The sequence below is a fragment of the Panthera leo genome, chromosome D1 (genome assembly GCF_018350215.1).
Source record: "Panthera leo isolate Ple1 chromosome D1, P.leo_Ple1_pat1.1, whole genome shotgun sequence".
NCBI classification, from domain to species: Eukaryota; Metazoa; Chordata; class Mammalia; order Carnivora; family Felidae; genus Panthera; species Panthera leo.
In genome coordinates, this window is record NC_056688.1 from 110,582,335 (window position 1) to 110,596,761 (window position 14,427).

The following is a 14,427-nucleotide window of genomic DNA, read 5'->3' on the forward strand; positions in this document are numbered from 1 at the left end:
GCCTCCCGCCAGCAGCTCCTTCCGTCCCGAGTGCTGCCGGGGCCCCCGTGCCCAGCTGCCCTCCGGTCCCCTCCCTCGGAAGCCCGGAGTTCCCTCCTGCCATGTGCGGCGGCCTCGTGCATGGGGACGAGTCTCTGTCCCCTGCGCTTGGCCACACGGGGTTGCGTCTGCCTTTCCTAAATGCCGGAGGCCGCCTCTCCGGGCTGGAAGCACCTTCGAAGCCCGTCCAGTGCTGGTGCTCCCGCTCAGTCACTGAGTCATCAGCACCATTATCGCCGTTCCGCTTGTTTGCGAGTGGCTGTTCCCAGAGCAGATGGGAGCTTTCTCGGGTGCAGCTGGCGTGGGGGTCGCCTGCTAACCCCCGGTGGGGACTCAAGACACACGGGCTCTGTGTCAGGAGTGCCCGCTCCCACGCCCTTCCATCATTCCCTCCCACACGCGCTCTGTGGCTCCCACTTGCCCCTTGCTGGGCCCCCTCCTCTCGTCCCTGTCCAGGCAGGTGCCCCTTTCCCGTGGCTGCTCAGCCGGTCCCTGAACAGAATTCCCGTCACATCACAGTGCCGTCTATCACGTCCCCACCCCTCGGCAAGCACCTGTTCATTCTGCGGGGTCTACTGAATGCCGCCTTGTGCTGGGAGAGCAGCAGGGCACAGAGGGCCCCCTGGTGGGGGCGTGTGTCCTAGATGGGGGCATAGACGCGGGATAACGGGACAACAGTGCAGCACGTCGGGGGCAGTCAGTGCTCCAGGGGGACGCTGGGGAGAGGGGACGGGGTGCTGGGGGGTGACATTCAAGCTTCCCAGACGGCGCCTCGGCTGCTTTTCTGGCCGCACTTGTTCTGATGCCCTGCCTTCTCCTCCAGCTTATTTGTGCGGATTCTGGTGCCTCCTGTTTCTAGAGTAGAGGGAGGAATTGTACCCATTATCAGTGCTGAAATAGGCAAAGCATTTAAACGGCTGGGGCGCCTGGGTGGCTCAGTTGGTTACGCGACCGACTTCGGCTCAGGTCATGATCTCACAGTTTGTGAGTTCGAGCCCCAGCTGTGCTGACAGCTCAGAGCCCGGAGCCTGCTTCGGATTCTGTGTCTCCCCCTCTCTCTACCGCTCCCCTGCTCACGCTCTGTGTCTCTCTGTCTCTCGATAATAAACGGTAAAGAAAAGTTTTTTAAACGGCTGGACACGCGCAAAGCAGCCTCACGTCTGCACGCTCTGTGGTGTGTGTCCGTGGGGGGTGGTTTAAGCCGTTACTGAGTAGAAGCGAGGAGTGGTCTCGCTCCTTGAAGGCTTCGTCTGTAAAGCTTCCTCCTCGGCTCTTTCCTTCTGGGTTGCTCTGACTTGACGATGGTCTTGCAGGCCGACCCCCAGCCCCGGCTCTTCAGCCTGTCTCTGCAGCATGAAGTGTCACCTGTCACCAGCGTGTGGCTTGCCGTGGACTTGCTGGGGGCCCTGGATCGTCTGGGCTCTCTGAGGCCCCCTGCTGTCTCACTCCGGCTGGGACAGTGCAGCTGACCTCTGCTGGTGCTCTCAGACAGAGTACCCAGGCAGGGCAGGCTGGCCGGTGGGCTGGGGGTAAATCACGGACTGAGAAGTTAAAAATCTATGCATCTCCCTGCTCCTGACATTTCCTGAGTCGATGGAGGCGACTTCCGGTGCCACCAGAATAAAAACTCAGTGCGAGAGTGATGGTTTCGAGGCCTGTTGGCCGTGTGTCCCTCGTCCCCAGGGAAGAAGTTAGAGCACAGGGCATCCCGGCAGCTGAGCCACGTGCACGCAAGTGTGTGTCTAAGATCTTTTTTATTACGTGGAACAAAATAACCATGGCAGTTTTAATTTATGTCTGGTTTATGTCTGACTGTGATAATGATTCCATCAGAAAACAGAAATCTTAGGGTGCTCAGGTCATGATCTCACGGTTCAGGAGTTCGAGCCCCACGTCGGGCTCTGTGCTGACAGCTTGGAGTCTGGAGCCTGCTTCGGATTCTGTGTCTCCCTCTCTCTGCCCCTCCCCTGCTCATGCTCTCTCTCTCTCAAAAATAAACAAACGTTAAAAAAATTTTTTTTTATTAAGAAGACAGAAGCCTTTTTTCTATAAACGTGTGCTTTCAAAGGGTTGGTCTTGGGCTCATATCTCTTTGCGTGACTAAGTCAGTGGAAACAGAGGATTCGGTGTAAGGAAACTACAGCCAGGTGACTTTCTGGGGCCCACATTTTGTGGGCCTCCCCACAGACCTGTGTGGCGTCTTCCCCTCAGTGCTGGGCTGAGCGTGGGCTTCTTTGGGACCGTGGAGTTGGCCAAGCACAGGAGGGCAGAAGCCACGGGTCAGAGAGAGCAAGTTTGGCCCCCGGGCGCCTTTGGTATCTGCGTGAGCATTTTTGCCGTAACTTCCTGAAAACGACTAGTTTCTTTTCCTGAAAATCCAGGGCACAGGCCCCTCTATTCTAGAGCGGGGGAAAACTACAGTCTGTGGGCCAGATTGCCTGTTTCTGTACCATTCTCAGACTGAGAATGGTTTTTATCCTTTTAAATGATTGAAAAAAATAATTAAAGTGCTATTTCGTGACATGTGACAGTGACACGAAATTCACATTTCAGCGTCCAGAAAGTAATTTTTGTTTTCTGCACCAACGATGTTCTCCTGGAACACAGCCACACTTGTTCCTTTACACACTCCCTGTGGTTGTTCTTGGCGTTACAAGGACCATATGGCCGCAAAGCTGAAAATATTTATGATCCTTTGCAGGAAAAGTTTGTCAGCGCTTGACCTGGAAAATCTGTCTCCCATGCCCTCCCCTGGCTCCAACATTCCCGGGTGTTCAGACTCGATTCCGTTATTCCTGACTTCGTGTGGATGCGTTACCCTCGCAGGAGTCAGATGAGCATGTGCCCTGGGTCTTGTCTCCCCACCCTCAGCGCCACTTAGGGCTCTAGGAAATTTGGAATATTGAGACGTGGGTGCTCCCGGTAGACCAACTCTTCTGGGGCTCCAGGACTGGCTAAAGGCCCCGTCCAGCAGAGTTAACTTTTACGGATGGTCTGGATTTGCTCATGGTGTGCTGAAAGCCACCATAAAAAATCACTTTAGGGGGGGCGCCTGGGTGGCTCAGTCGGTGAGCATCTGACTTCAGCTCAGGTCATGATCTCACTGTCTGTGGGTTTGAGCCCTGCATTGGGCTCTGTGCTGACAGCTCGGAGCCTGTTTCAGATTCTGTGTCTCCCTCTCTCTCTGCCCCTCCCCACTCATGCTCTGTCTCTCTCTCTCTCTGAAAAAAAAGCATTAAAAAAAATTTTTTTAATAAGAAAGTCATTTTGGGATCGTTAATTTTTTTCAAGTATTAGGAGTGTTGGTGGAGAGCCTTCGAGGTGCTTCGTGGGTTCTGCAGCCAGGATGGAAAATGATCGGGGTTGTAGAGTGGCTTCTCAGTGTGCGGGACCCTTCCCCTCCCTGGCGGTGGGCGCAGCTGGGCGGCCGAGGAGGGGCAGAGGCGGGGAGAGAGGACGGGCTGCAGCCAACGCCATCACCCTTGCTGGCCCCGTGTCCTCCGTGGGCTCGTTTTCATTGCTCCTGAGCCAGGAAAAATGTACTCTCTTGCCCGAGTTCAATAGAACGTGTATTTATTTATGTCTGGAATTCCGTTATTAAAGAAAGTTGAGAAAATATGGAAAGAGTGAAGGAAGAGAAAAATCTCTTAAAGGCGGTATTGACATTTTGGTATATTACAGCTTTGAGTCGTGATTTTTTTCTTTTTCTAGCTGTGGATGATTTTCTTTGTAGCGTGAATGTGCCGTCCGTGTGGACCACTGCTTCCCCGGACCTGGTTATTCCCAGCTGAGGAAGGAGGGAAACCAGAGGGGCCGGAAATAGTGCCCAGAGGTGGGCACAGAAATCAATACAACCTGAGCTCCCTCCTGGGCGAGGCTGGCAGCTCCCCAGCTCATGGTCAAGGGCATCACCTAATCTGGTGTTCTCACCTGGGCTGCACGTTGGGACCACCTGTGTGGAGCTGCATTCAGGATCCGTACTGGGGCCAGGCCTTCCGGTTCTGATCGGGGCCCGGCCGTTGTTCTTTCTTTGGTTAAGTTCCCTGGGTGACCCCAGCCACTCCTCTCAGTTACAGGTGGAGAAGTGAGGTCCACGGGGTGCAGGGACTGGCCGGGCTGGACGTGGAGCTCCCTGCCCCTCCCAGGTGACCAAAGCAGTTTTGTCCTCTGCTGTCCAACAGCAGAGGACCCAAGTCTCTTCTGTTCAGCATGAATTTGATCTGTCTTACGTTCCCACCACCTGCGAAACAGAGGATTTATCACTTTTCTTGATGAGCTGGAAATCTAATCTGGCTGCGGGAGGCCTGTTGGGACCTGACTTTCATTCATCATGTCTCTTTCATCCTGGCCTGAGAGCCGGAGAGCCTCGCCGTCGTGTTTCTGTCGAGTCTTCCTTTCAGCGTCAGCTTCTGCAGGGTCACCTGTCATCGGAATCACATCTTACCCCATTTGTGTGCTTCGGTTGGTTAAGGCGTTTTTGCATCTGACAGTAGTTTTCTCCTCTGTGGCTTTTGTGGTCAACGCTTTGCCTCAGCACTGATTCTTCCAGAAAAAGATTGAGTTTTTCTATCTCAGAGCAAATGGCCGGTAGCGGGCCTGCCGATGGAGAGTGTCTTAGAGCTACAGGCTTAGACTCAGGGCCAGAAGTCATCAGACTCAGAGTTCGTCTGGTCCCGACCAAGCAAGAAATCGGTCCACAGACAAGTGGAAGGTCTTGCCCAGGGCCCACGGCGTGTTAGTAATCCAGCCTCTTGAAACTCGAGTCTGTGTCGAGAGAGTGATCCGATGTCTGCCAGAGCTGCGTGTGGGCAGACGTTGTGGTCACAGCCCGCCCCTGGTCGGAGGCCCGCACTTTGGTGCTGCAGGCAGCCGCTGCCAACAGGAAGGGAGGGGACACCTGTCAGCACGGCGGCCGCACCCAGGTAGGGGAGGCTGCGGGGAGAGCCCTGAGCCAGCTCCGTCACCGCAGAGGTCATCCGTCCAGCTGGGCCAGTGAACCATGCCGCCCGGCTTTGTATCCTGGCCCAGCGAGGGCAGAGCCGAGCATCCCGGGAGCTGTCGTACTTCAGGCAGCCCAGGCCCGAGGCCGGTTCACAGCTGCGCCTGCCATCCCGCAGGTGATCAACGTCGACGGGACCAAGAGGCGGACGCTCCTGGAGGACAAGCTCCCGCACATTTTCGGGTTCACGCTGCTAGGGGACTTCATCTACTGGACCGACTGGCAACGGCGCAGCATCGAGCGTGTGCACAAGGTCAAGGCCACCCGGGACGTCATCATCGACCAGCTGCCCGACCTGATGGGGCTCAAGGCTGTGAACGTGGCCAAGGTTGTCGGTGAGTGTGGTCAGCCTCCAGCCACGGGTCAGCCATGCCGACTGGCACAAGGGAGAAGCGGCAGGCTGTGGCCCCCCCCGTCTGGGTGTGGTAGGGGAGGTGGAGGGGCGGGTCTCTGGGCTCCATGGGGGCAGGGGCTCTGTACTTAGTACAGCACCTCTACCTCGGAGGTGCTCAACAGACCTTTGGGGGATGAATGAATGAATGAATGACCAGAGAGGATCCATCACTTGCCCTCAAGTAGCTCACAGTCTAGTGGGTGAGACCCTCCTTAGCTCTGCAGACAGGCAGTGGTCAGAGCTGGGATGTTAGGGATGCCTGGCCTGGAAACACGAGGGAGGTCACCTGAGCTTGGAATTTGGGGAGCAGGGGGCGGCAAGGTTTGCCTGGCAGAGGGGCAGCTGGGCAGCGGCCTGGCGGTGAGGTGGGGCGGTGTGGGGTGCCTCTCTGTCCCTGGGAAGGGCCTTACTGTCCAACGACCCGCACTCCTGGTAAAGAGACGATGGGGCTGGTACCCTTAGTTTTACCAGTCGCCTTTTGAAACGTGTTGATTATCCACCTTCGAAGGTGAGGCCCGCCTGTGAGTGTTTAAAAAGAAAACAAAACAAAACAAAAAATAAAACCCAACAGCTAGGAAAAAAGATGTCTCCGTGGGATATGATTTAAAGTTGAGAAATTGGGTTCGTCTCTCTGTCTCTCTCTCATCCGAGGATTTACTGAGAGGGATGGGGAAAAAGATTCTTTTATTTTAGCTGAAATACTTAACACTAAAAGCCGATTTTTAGCAGCACCCCAGCAGGTGAGAATAACAGGCTGGCCAAAAATAAATGATCATGTCAAGTGCCGTCTGCTTTTGTAAAGAAGAGACTCCTTTGGCGGCCCTGGGCGGCTCCCGAGTGTGGGAGGCTGCAGAGCATTGGTGAACTGGAGGGGCCGTCCGGGGCATCGGTCCGGTCCGCGGGCCAGGAGTCCAGGCCCAGGGAAGGGTAACTTGTCCCGTCACGTGGCACTCTTACATTTGTGCTACTTCCTGTGTCACCTGTCCCCTCTCCAGGACTCCGTTTCCCTGCTTGAAAAACGGGGGTGGGCACGGCCCCCACCTCCCAGGCTGCTGGCCGGACGGCGTGAGTTCGGACACACCGGGTCATTGTCACCGCCCCTTCCCTGGACGGTGGCCGTCATCCCCACCTCGTGTCCCCCTTCGACGTCCGGCGGGGATGAAGGGACGTGTGATGGCAGATCGAGGCACGCGTCTCTCTCCGGGCTGCCCGTGCTCAGAGCCGCTGTGCTTCCTTCCAGGAACCAACCCGTGTGCGGACAAGAACGGGGGCTGCAGCCACCTGTGTTTCTTCACGCCCCGCGCGACCAAGTGCGGCTGCCCCATCGGCCTGGAGCTGCTGAGCGACACAAAGACCTGCATCGTCCCCGAGGCCTTCCTGGTGTTCACGAGCAGGGCCGCCATCCACAGGATCTCCCTGGAGACCAACAACAATGACGTGGCCATCCCGCTCACGGGCGTCAAGGAGGCCTCCGCGCTGGACTTCGACGTGTCCAACAATCACATCTACTGGACGGACGTCAGCCTGAAGGTACAGTCTGCAAGGGGTCCTACGTGCACGGCTTTGCCGTGAACACCTTGCCGGTGACGGCCCTGCCTCAAAGGTCTTACGTTCTCTTTTATTTTTTTTTTTAATTTTTTTAAATGTTTTTATTTATTTTTGAGACAGAGAGAGACAGAGCATGAGCAGGGGAGGGGCAGAGAGAGAGGGAGACGCAGAATCCGAAGCAGGCTCCAGGCTCCGAGCTGTCCGCACAGAGCCCGACGCGGGGCTCGAACTCACGAACTGTGAGATCATGACCTGAGCCGAAGTCAGATGCTTAACCCACTGAGCCACCCAGGCGCCCCACCATTCCCTTATTTTAAATGCTGTGGTGGCTTCCAGTTCCCCACCCCCATTACCACGGTCGTGAACACCTCTGTGCACAAGCCTCACTGACGTTTCGGCAGCGTCTCATCTTTTGCGTTACATTGGTTCCTCCAGATAAAATGTCACGAGGTAGATGTTTGGATAAAAGGACGTGTCTATATGCATACGCGCATAAAATGTAAATGTTTAAATATCACCAAGTCATTTTTTTTTCCCCTAACAAAAAGTTGTATTTGGCTGCATTTCAAGCGTTTATTTGAAAACTGTCGCTGGTGACGATCTGGCCCCAGACGTGGTCGGTATCGCGTTCCAGGTGGGCCAAGCACCTCCTGGTTAGGGGTCTGCACAAATGCCGCTTCCTAACCCGTGGCCCTTGCCTCCTCCCCTGCCCCCAGACCATCAGCCGAGCCTTCATGAACGGGAGCTCCGTGGAGCACGTGATCGAGTTTGGCCTCGACTACCCGGAAGGCATGGCCGTCGACTGGATGGGCCAGAACCTCTACTGGGCGGACACGGGGACCAACAGGATCGAAGTGGCCCGGCTGGACGGGCAGTTCCGGCAGGTCCTCGTGTGGAGGGACTTGGACAACCCCAGGTCACTGGCCCTGGACCCCACCAAAGGGTGAGAGCCATTTCTGCTTGTCACACACGTCTCTGTCCCCTCCCACTTCTGTCCGTCAGCCGGCGTGGGATGACCCGTGGCCGGGGGGGGTGGCTGTCCAGCGGGCGCTCTGTGATTCGAGCGGTAATGACCCCCGCTAGCTTTGAGGTGGCCGGTGCTGGTAGGACCCTTGGATGTATCCAGTTCATCTCACAGAGAGGAAACTGAGGCCGAGGGAAGGAGTGGCGGCCACTGTGTCGGGTGCCGCGCTGGGTACTTTTACGTGAGCTGTCTCGGCACAGCATCTGGGGGGGCCTGCGAGGGGCAAGTGTCTTCGTCCCTGATTTTACGGATGTGGAAACCGAGGCTCAGAGTTGCTGAGTGACTTACTGAAGGTCACGTAGCCAGGGAGAGCAGAGCTGGGCTCCTTCCCCCGCCACGTGTCGCCGGACTTTTCCATCTCAGAGCCGGCTTTGAGGTCCTTGGATTCCAGCCTGCTCGCAAAGGGCGTCTTATAGGCCTCCTGGGCAGAGTTTCACCTGCCTCGCAAGGCACCCACTTTAATCTGCCACCGGCCTGGGGGCCCTGCCCCGGGCACTGGGGCCAGAGCGGCCAGGGTCGCGTCTCCCTCTGCACCAGAGTGCAGACGGACACAGTGCTCGCCCCTAAAGCATCAGTGATGTGTATGGCACGCCCCAGACCCTGCCTGTCACACGCTCTGTTAGGGAAGGAAAGATTTTAGGACGACAGCGCAGAGCGAATGGCCCAGGTTTTAGCAGAAGGGCAAGTAATACACGGTTCTGGAATGGGGCTTCCTTCTGTGGAGCTGCTGCGGAAAAGGGAAGGAGGGCCCACTGGGGGCAGGAGAGCTGAGTTTGAATCCTGGCCCCGCAGTGCCTGCCGGCCCCGCATGCTTGTCTTCCGCCCTCGTTGAGGGAGGGGACCCTGACTTGCCCACGTCTTGCCCAGCCTGGCTTCCCCTGTCACCGCGGCGTCCTGGCCAGCTTGATTCGCGTTTGTCTCTGCTACCAAAGTGTCCCAGCCTGGATATTCTGCTACGTGGTCACCCCATCTGTGCACCCAGTTGGTGTCTGTAAACGGGTGCGTTCGCACTTAACCTTGCAGGTGCACTGCTGTGGGAATTCGGGAGGCAGCCCGGTGACGGCATCTGGAGGGATGCGAGCACGTCGCCCCGTCCCTGCTTCCTGAAGGGATGTCACTGATGTGGCTTTCTCCAGGCTGGTGGGGGCCACGCAGAGGAGATGGGGGGGTCGTGTCCCTCCCCCCGCTGCCCTGCAGCGAGAGAGGACGCACCCGAGCCCGAGCTGCCCTCCCTGTGTCTTCCAGGTACGTCTACTGGACCGAGTGGGGCGGGAAGCCCAGGATCGTGCGGGCCTTCATGGACGGGACCAACTGCATGACGCTGGTGGACAAGGTGGGCCGGGCCAACGACCTCACCATCGACTACGCTGACCAGCGTCTCTACTGGACGGACCTGGACACCAACATGATCGAGTCGTCCGACATGCTGGGTGAGGGCCAGGCGGGGTCCTGCTGGGCCGGGGGCTTTGGCCTGCGGCGATGGGACATCGCTGGGCCGGGGCGCTGGCCGTCTCTCAGCCCCCGCTGCACCGTCCCCTCTGGCCTGCAAGTCCCGAGGCCCCACAGGAGGTGTGGACACAACCCTGGCTGTTCGTCCAGCCTTCTCTTCTCCTGGGGTTGTCCCTTTCCACCCCCTGGTGCTGTGGCCGTAGGCATGTTGACAGAGGCCCCGGGTGACAGCTCTTTCCTGCACACCTACTGAGAGCCGTGTCCCAGCTAAGCCGTGTGCCAGGAGTCCAGTTTGCTCCTTCAGTATCACAGCGTAGGCTTTCATTGATGGGGAAACTGAGGCCCAGGGAGGTCACAGGATCTTCCCAAGGTCACAGAGAGATTCCAGGGCTACACGTTTAATCTCCGTTGGACCCTGGGCACCTACTGCGTGCCGGACATTGTGCTGGGACCACTCACAGGCCACACGCGACATCCTGGGATTAGGTAAAAAAAGAGAAAAAAAATGCTTCATTTCAAGTCACCCAGCAGTAGGGGCGGGGCGTGCAAGTCTAGACTCTGTTCCGCTGGAGGGGAGCGGTTATGTTAGTTCTCTCGGTAACGCACCAGGTGATGGGGCCGCCCTGTGTGAGGGGGAGAACTTGATTTCCTGATCGCTGCTGCTCCCCGGGGTGGGCGTGCTTGTGCCCATTTCACAGGTAAGGAAACCAAGGCACAGGCTGGCTGAATGGCTTGTCCCCCAGCCCCAGCATCCTGGTTTCCGCTCCAGACGGGCTGCACCACCGCCGCCCTCCCCCCACCCCCCCCCCCCCGCCTGCCCCTGCACGCTCACTGTGCCGGCTTCTGAGGCCAACGGCAAGGTTTGAATGTGTCCCCAGGCCCGCAGTGAACGACAAGAGGCTGGTTGGTGCATGTGGGGAACCAGTCACCGAACAGCTGCGGTTGCCTGAAATAATTAAGCTCAGTAATTATCCCAGAGCGAAGACACGCTCGGGCGGAAATCCACGGAAACCCTGGAGACTTGCAGGACCCTGCAGACCGAGGGTGGCCACGTGTCGTGGGCCTGGCTGGCACTCTGCTGTGGCACGCTTTCCATTTTGAATGCCACAGACATTTACCGAGCGCTCGATTAGTAAGGCCCCCGGGTGGATGAAGGGTGGGTCACGGGGCTTCTGAGAGCCGAGCAGCGCCTGGAGCACGGACCTGGGGCTGTTGGGGTGAAAGCGCGTCTCACGCATGATGGTTGTGGACACCTGTCCCTGCAGCAGGGCCCTTGGGGGGGGGCGGGGCGGGGAGCGCACATGTGCATTTGATGGAAGCAGTCGGGGAGCCTCTTAATAACTGGCGTTCTCCCAATGGCAAAATCGTCAGCGTAGACACTTTCCGAAAATACAGAACCATATGAAGAAACGCAAATTATTCCTAATTTTCACTGCCCCGTGATAACCAATACTGATGTGGCGGCATGTTGTTTCCTAGTCTCAAAGAAAACTTTTCTAAGATTTTATTTTATTATTTTTTTTCTTTAACGTTTATTCATTTTTGAGAGAGAGAGAGAGCGAGCGAACAGGGGAGGAGCAGAGGGAGACAGAATCAGAGGCAGGCTCCAGGCTCTGAGCTGTCAGCACAGAGCCCGACGCGGGGCTCGAACTCACAGACCGCGAGATCATGACCTGAGCCAAAGTCGGACGCTCAGCCGACTGAGCCACCCAGGCGCCCCTCTGAGATTTTAAGTAATCTCCACACTGACACAGAGCCCCGTGCGTGGTGTATCACGTGCGGGCTCTGCACGTGGCCATGCTATCGTTGGGTTACCCCACGGCTCATTCCAAGGGTCTTCCGCTGCTGGGGTATAGGGTGTGGTTGCTGCCCCGGCTTCTGTCTCCAGGTGCTACTTTTGCTGTTCTAGAACTTTCTATCCTGGTGATCATACAGCACGTGCTCTTTAGGGTCTGGCTTCTTTCAGCTGCCCACCGTTTTTCACCCGCACGACTGATGGGCGGGCATTTGGGTTGTTTCCCGCTCGCGGCTCTTACGGTTGCTGCCGTGCGCACCCGCATCGATGTCGCCCGAGCGGACCCCACGTGCGCTCCTCTTGCGGGATAGGAGGGGAGTTGCCCGGTCACGGGGTGGGTGGCGTCCGGCTTCAGCCGGCCCTGCTCGTTTTCCAAAGCACTTGAACATTTGGACCTTGACCCGGGTGGCCAGGCAGCTTTGAACCGGTCGGCGGCGGCTGTGCGTTGCTGATGCCGCGTCTGCGTGTCTCCACGCAGGTCAGGAGCGGGTCGTGATTGCCGACGACCTCCCACACCCCTTCGGCCTCACCCAGTACAGCGATTACATCTACTGGACAGACTGGAACCTGCACAGCATTGAGAGGGCCGACAAGACCAGTGGCCAGAACCGCACCCTCATCCAGGGCCACCTGGACTTCGTGATGGACATCCTGGTGTTCCACTCTTCCCGCCAGGATGGCCTCAACGATTGCACGCACAACAACGGACAGTGTGGACAGCTGTGCCTCGCCATCCCTGGCGGTCACCGTTGTGGCTGCGCCTCACACTATACCCTAGACCCCAGCAGCCGCAACTGCAGCCGTGAGTGTCTTTCTTGGCTCCTGCACCCCTCGCCCGTGTTAAATCAGGCTGGTTCTGGGAGCCGAGGCAGAGAGACGCTTCCTTTCTTTCTTTTAACGTTTATCGATTCATCTGTTTTTTAACGTTTTTATTTCTCTTTGAGAGAGAGAGAGAGAGAGAGAGAGAAAGCACAAGCAGGGGAGGGGTGGAGAGAGAGGGAGACAGAATCCGAAGCAGGCTCCAGGCTCCGAGCTGGCAGCACACAAGCCCGACGCGGGGCTTGAACTCATCAACTGCGACATCATGACCTGAGCCAAAATCAAGAGCCAGATGCTTCACCAACCGAGCCACCCAGGTGCCCCTAGAAAGGAGCTCCTTTTCTGGGGGTGCCTGGGTGTTCACGGGTGGCTGAGTAGGTTTCGCACTGTATACGCTGCCTGTTACCTAGAGGCCTAGGCCTGGCTCTGTAAGTGAGTACTCTCCCCAGTGACGGTGTTTTATGTCCAAAGATCCCCCCCGTGGAATGTCTCAGCCGAGGGCTTGGCCCATGTGTTTGTGTCTTGATGAAGCAGTGGGTCCTCTGTCCAGCCTGGGCCTCCCTGCTCTTGGGCTCCCTTTGGTCCTCTTGTCCCCGTCCCCTGGGGGCCAGGACCTTGCGGGGTCAAGCACAGGTGCAGGTGACCCATCACCCAGCGGGGATGCCTGTAACTTGAGTCTCTGCTCCTGTGGCCGGCAGACTGGGGGCCGTGACTTTGTTTCAAGCCACCCAACTGGAATTCTGGCGGGCTGTGGCTGTTGGCCTCTTAAACGTTCTGAGCGGTGCAGTTTCTGCACTGAGGCCGTCTTGCTCACTGACACCCCCACGAGGCGACCCCTCCCACGCCATCGTTCACCTCATACCATTCACTTGACCACCTGGGGGCCTACGGCAACTCACACACTTGTCCAGGCAGCAAGTGCATTTGTGGGTGGGAGTTGACTATTTGCTACTATTTCCCTGCTTCTGTCTTGAGAAGTTAAAAATCAGTTGCTATCTGCTTTAAAATAATTCATGCACTCACGAGATACTGAAACAGCAGAGACACGCATCGTGCAGAGAGGAAAGTTCCCCACGGTCCACCCCCTGGAAGTACTTTTAGGTCCTTCCGGCACTTTCCCCGCCGCGAAGGGCGACGCGGTCCATCCCCGCCGACCCCGTCTTTGGCTCTGGATGCTGACGCGCAGCCCCCTCATCTGTTTGCCTCGTTCTAGCGCCCACCACCTTCTTGCTGTTCAGCCAGAAATGTGCCATCAGCCGCATGATCCCCGATGACCAGCACAGCCCAGACCTCATCCTACCCCTGCACGGGCTGAGGAACGTCAAGGCCATCGACTACGACCCCCTGGACAAGTTCATCTACTGGGTGGACGGGCGCCAGAACATCAAGCGAGCCAAGGACGACGGGACCCAGGCAAGTGTAACCCGTTGGGGCGTGTGGGGGTCACTTCCGCGAGGAACCCACCATGGCAGTTCCCCCCCTCCCCTCCCCCGCTTTGCTTTGCCAACAGAGCACGGCTCGCGTCGACAACGGCTTGGGTTCTAATTATGTCATCGCAGGGTATAATCCTGAGCAGTGGGAAACCCTTAGATTATATGCAGAAATGCGATTTTCTTTTTCTTCCCACAGTGATTTCGCGCAAGCCTAGTTGGTATTGGTTATTCTGGATTTATTTTTAGTTCGTAGGAATCGTACAGTCTGTTTGCTTTAACGCAGCATCTACGTTCCTAAAACTCACTGCACGACGCAGAATCACACAGGCAGACGACAGGGTGATGGGGGAAGGGGGCGAGGCGCACTGCACTCTGAACTCTCGCCGGTGACACGTGAAGAAAAGATAGGGACGTCGTAAATACAGGTGCACCTTTCTGCATACGTTCAGTGGTTCAAGACGGAACTCCTAAGTGACTGTGGCGCTTTACCTTGAAGAGACCTGAAGTTGCTGAGGACGCGGGGGCGCAGGGCTGCAGCTCGTGGGTGTGCGTGAACCGACGGGACGGCGGGTGGGAAGTCACGAGCCCAGCGCTCACAGGCGTGACGCCGCCCACGGGAGATGGAGGGAGATGGGGGGGGGGGGGTGTGTGCTCGTGTATCCCTGCCCTTCTCCGCGTTCCCCGAGCGTTTCTCACGGACGACCTGTGCGTCGGCAAGGGTGAAATCTCTGTCGCGCTCCAGCCGTCCCCGGCGTATCACTCACTGATCCCGACAGATTCGTCTTTTCAGAATGCTTATTCCAGCACAACAGATGGCTTCCGTGCTAGGTTTCTGTGGCCTGTCCCATGAAGGACGTTGTCACTGCAGCCTCGGGGCCCACTCAGAGTCTCCACGCGGCAGGCGGCGGTGGCCGGCATTCCGTTCGT

General features: G+C 57.4%; 1 protein-coding gene across 1 annotated transcript in view; it reads left to right on the forward strand.

Moving 5' to 3' along the window:
* The window catches only part of LRP5 (LDL receptor related protein 5), a 102,690-nt gene that overhangs the window by 65,244 nt on the left and 23,019 nt on the right, over positions 1-14,427 (forward strand). The window contains 6 exon segments of the mRNA XM_042904775.1: positions 5,157-5,373; positions 6,673-6,962; positions 7,697-7,923; positions 9,250-9,434; positions 11,727-12,050; positions 13,281-13,480. Coding sequence (XP_042760709.1) covers positions 5,157-5,373; positions 6,673-6,962; positions 7,697-7,923; positions 9,250-9,434; positions 11,727-12,050; positions 13,281-13,480 — 1,443 coding nt within the window.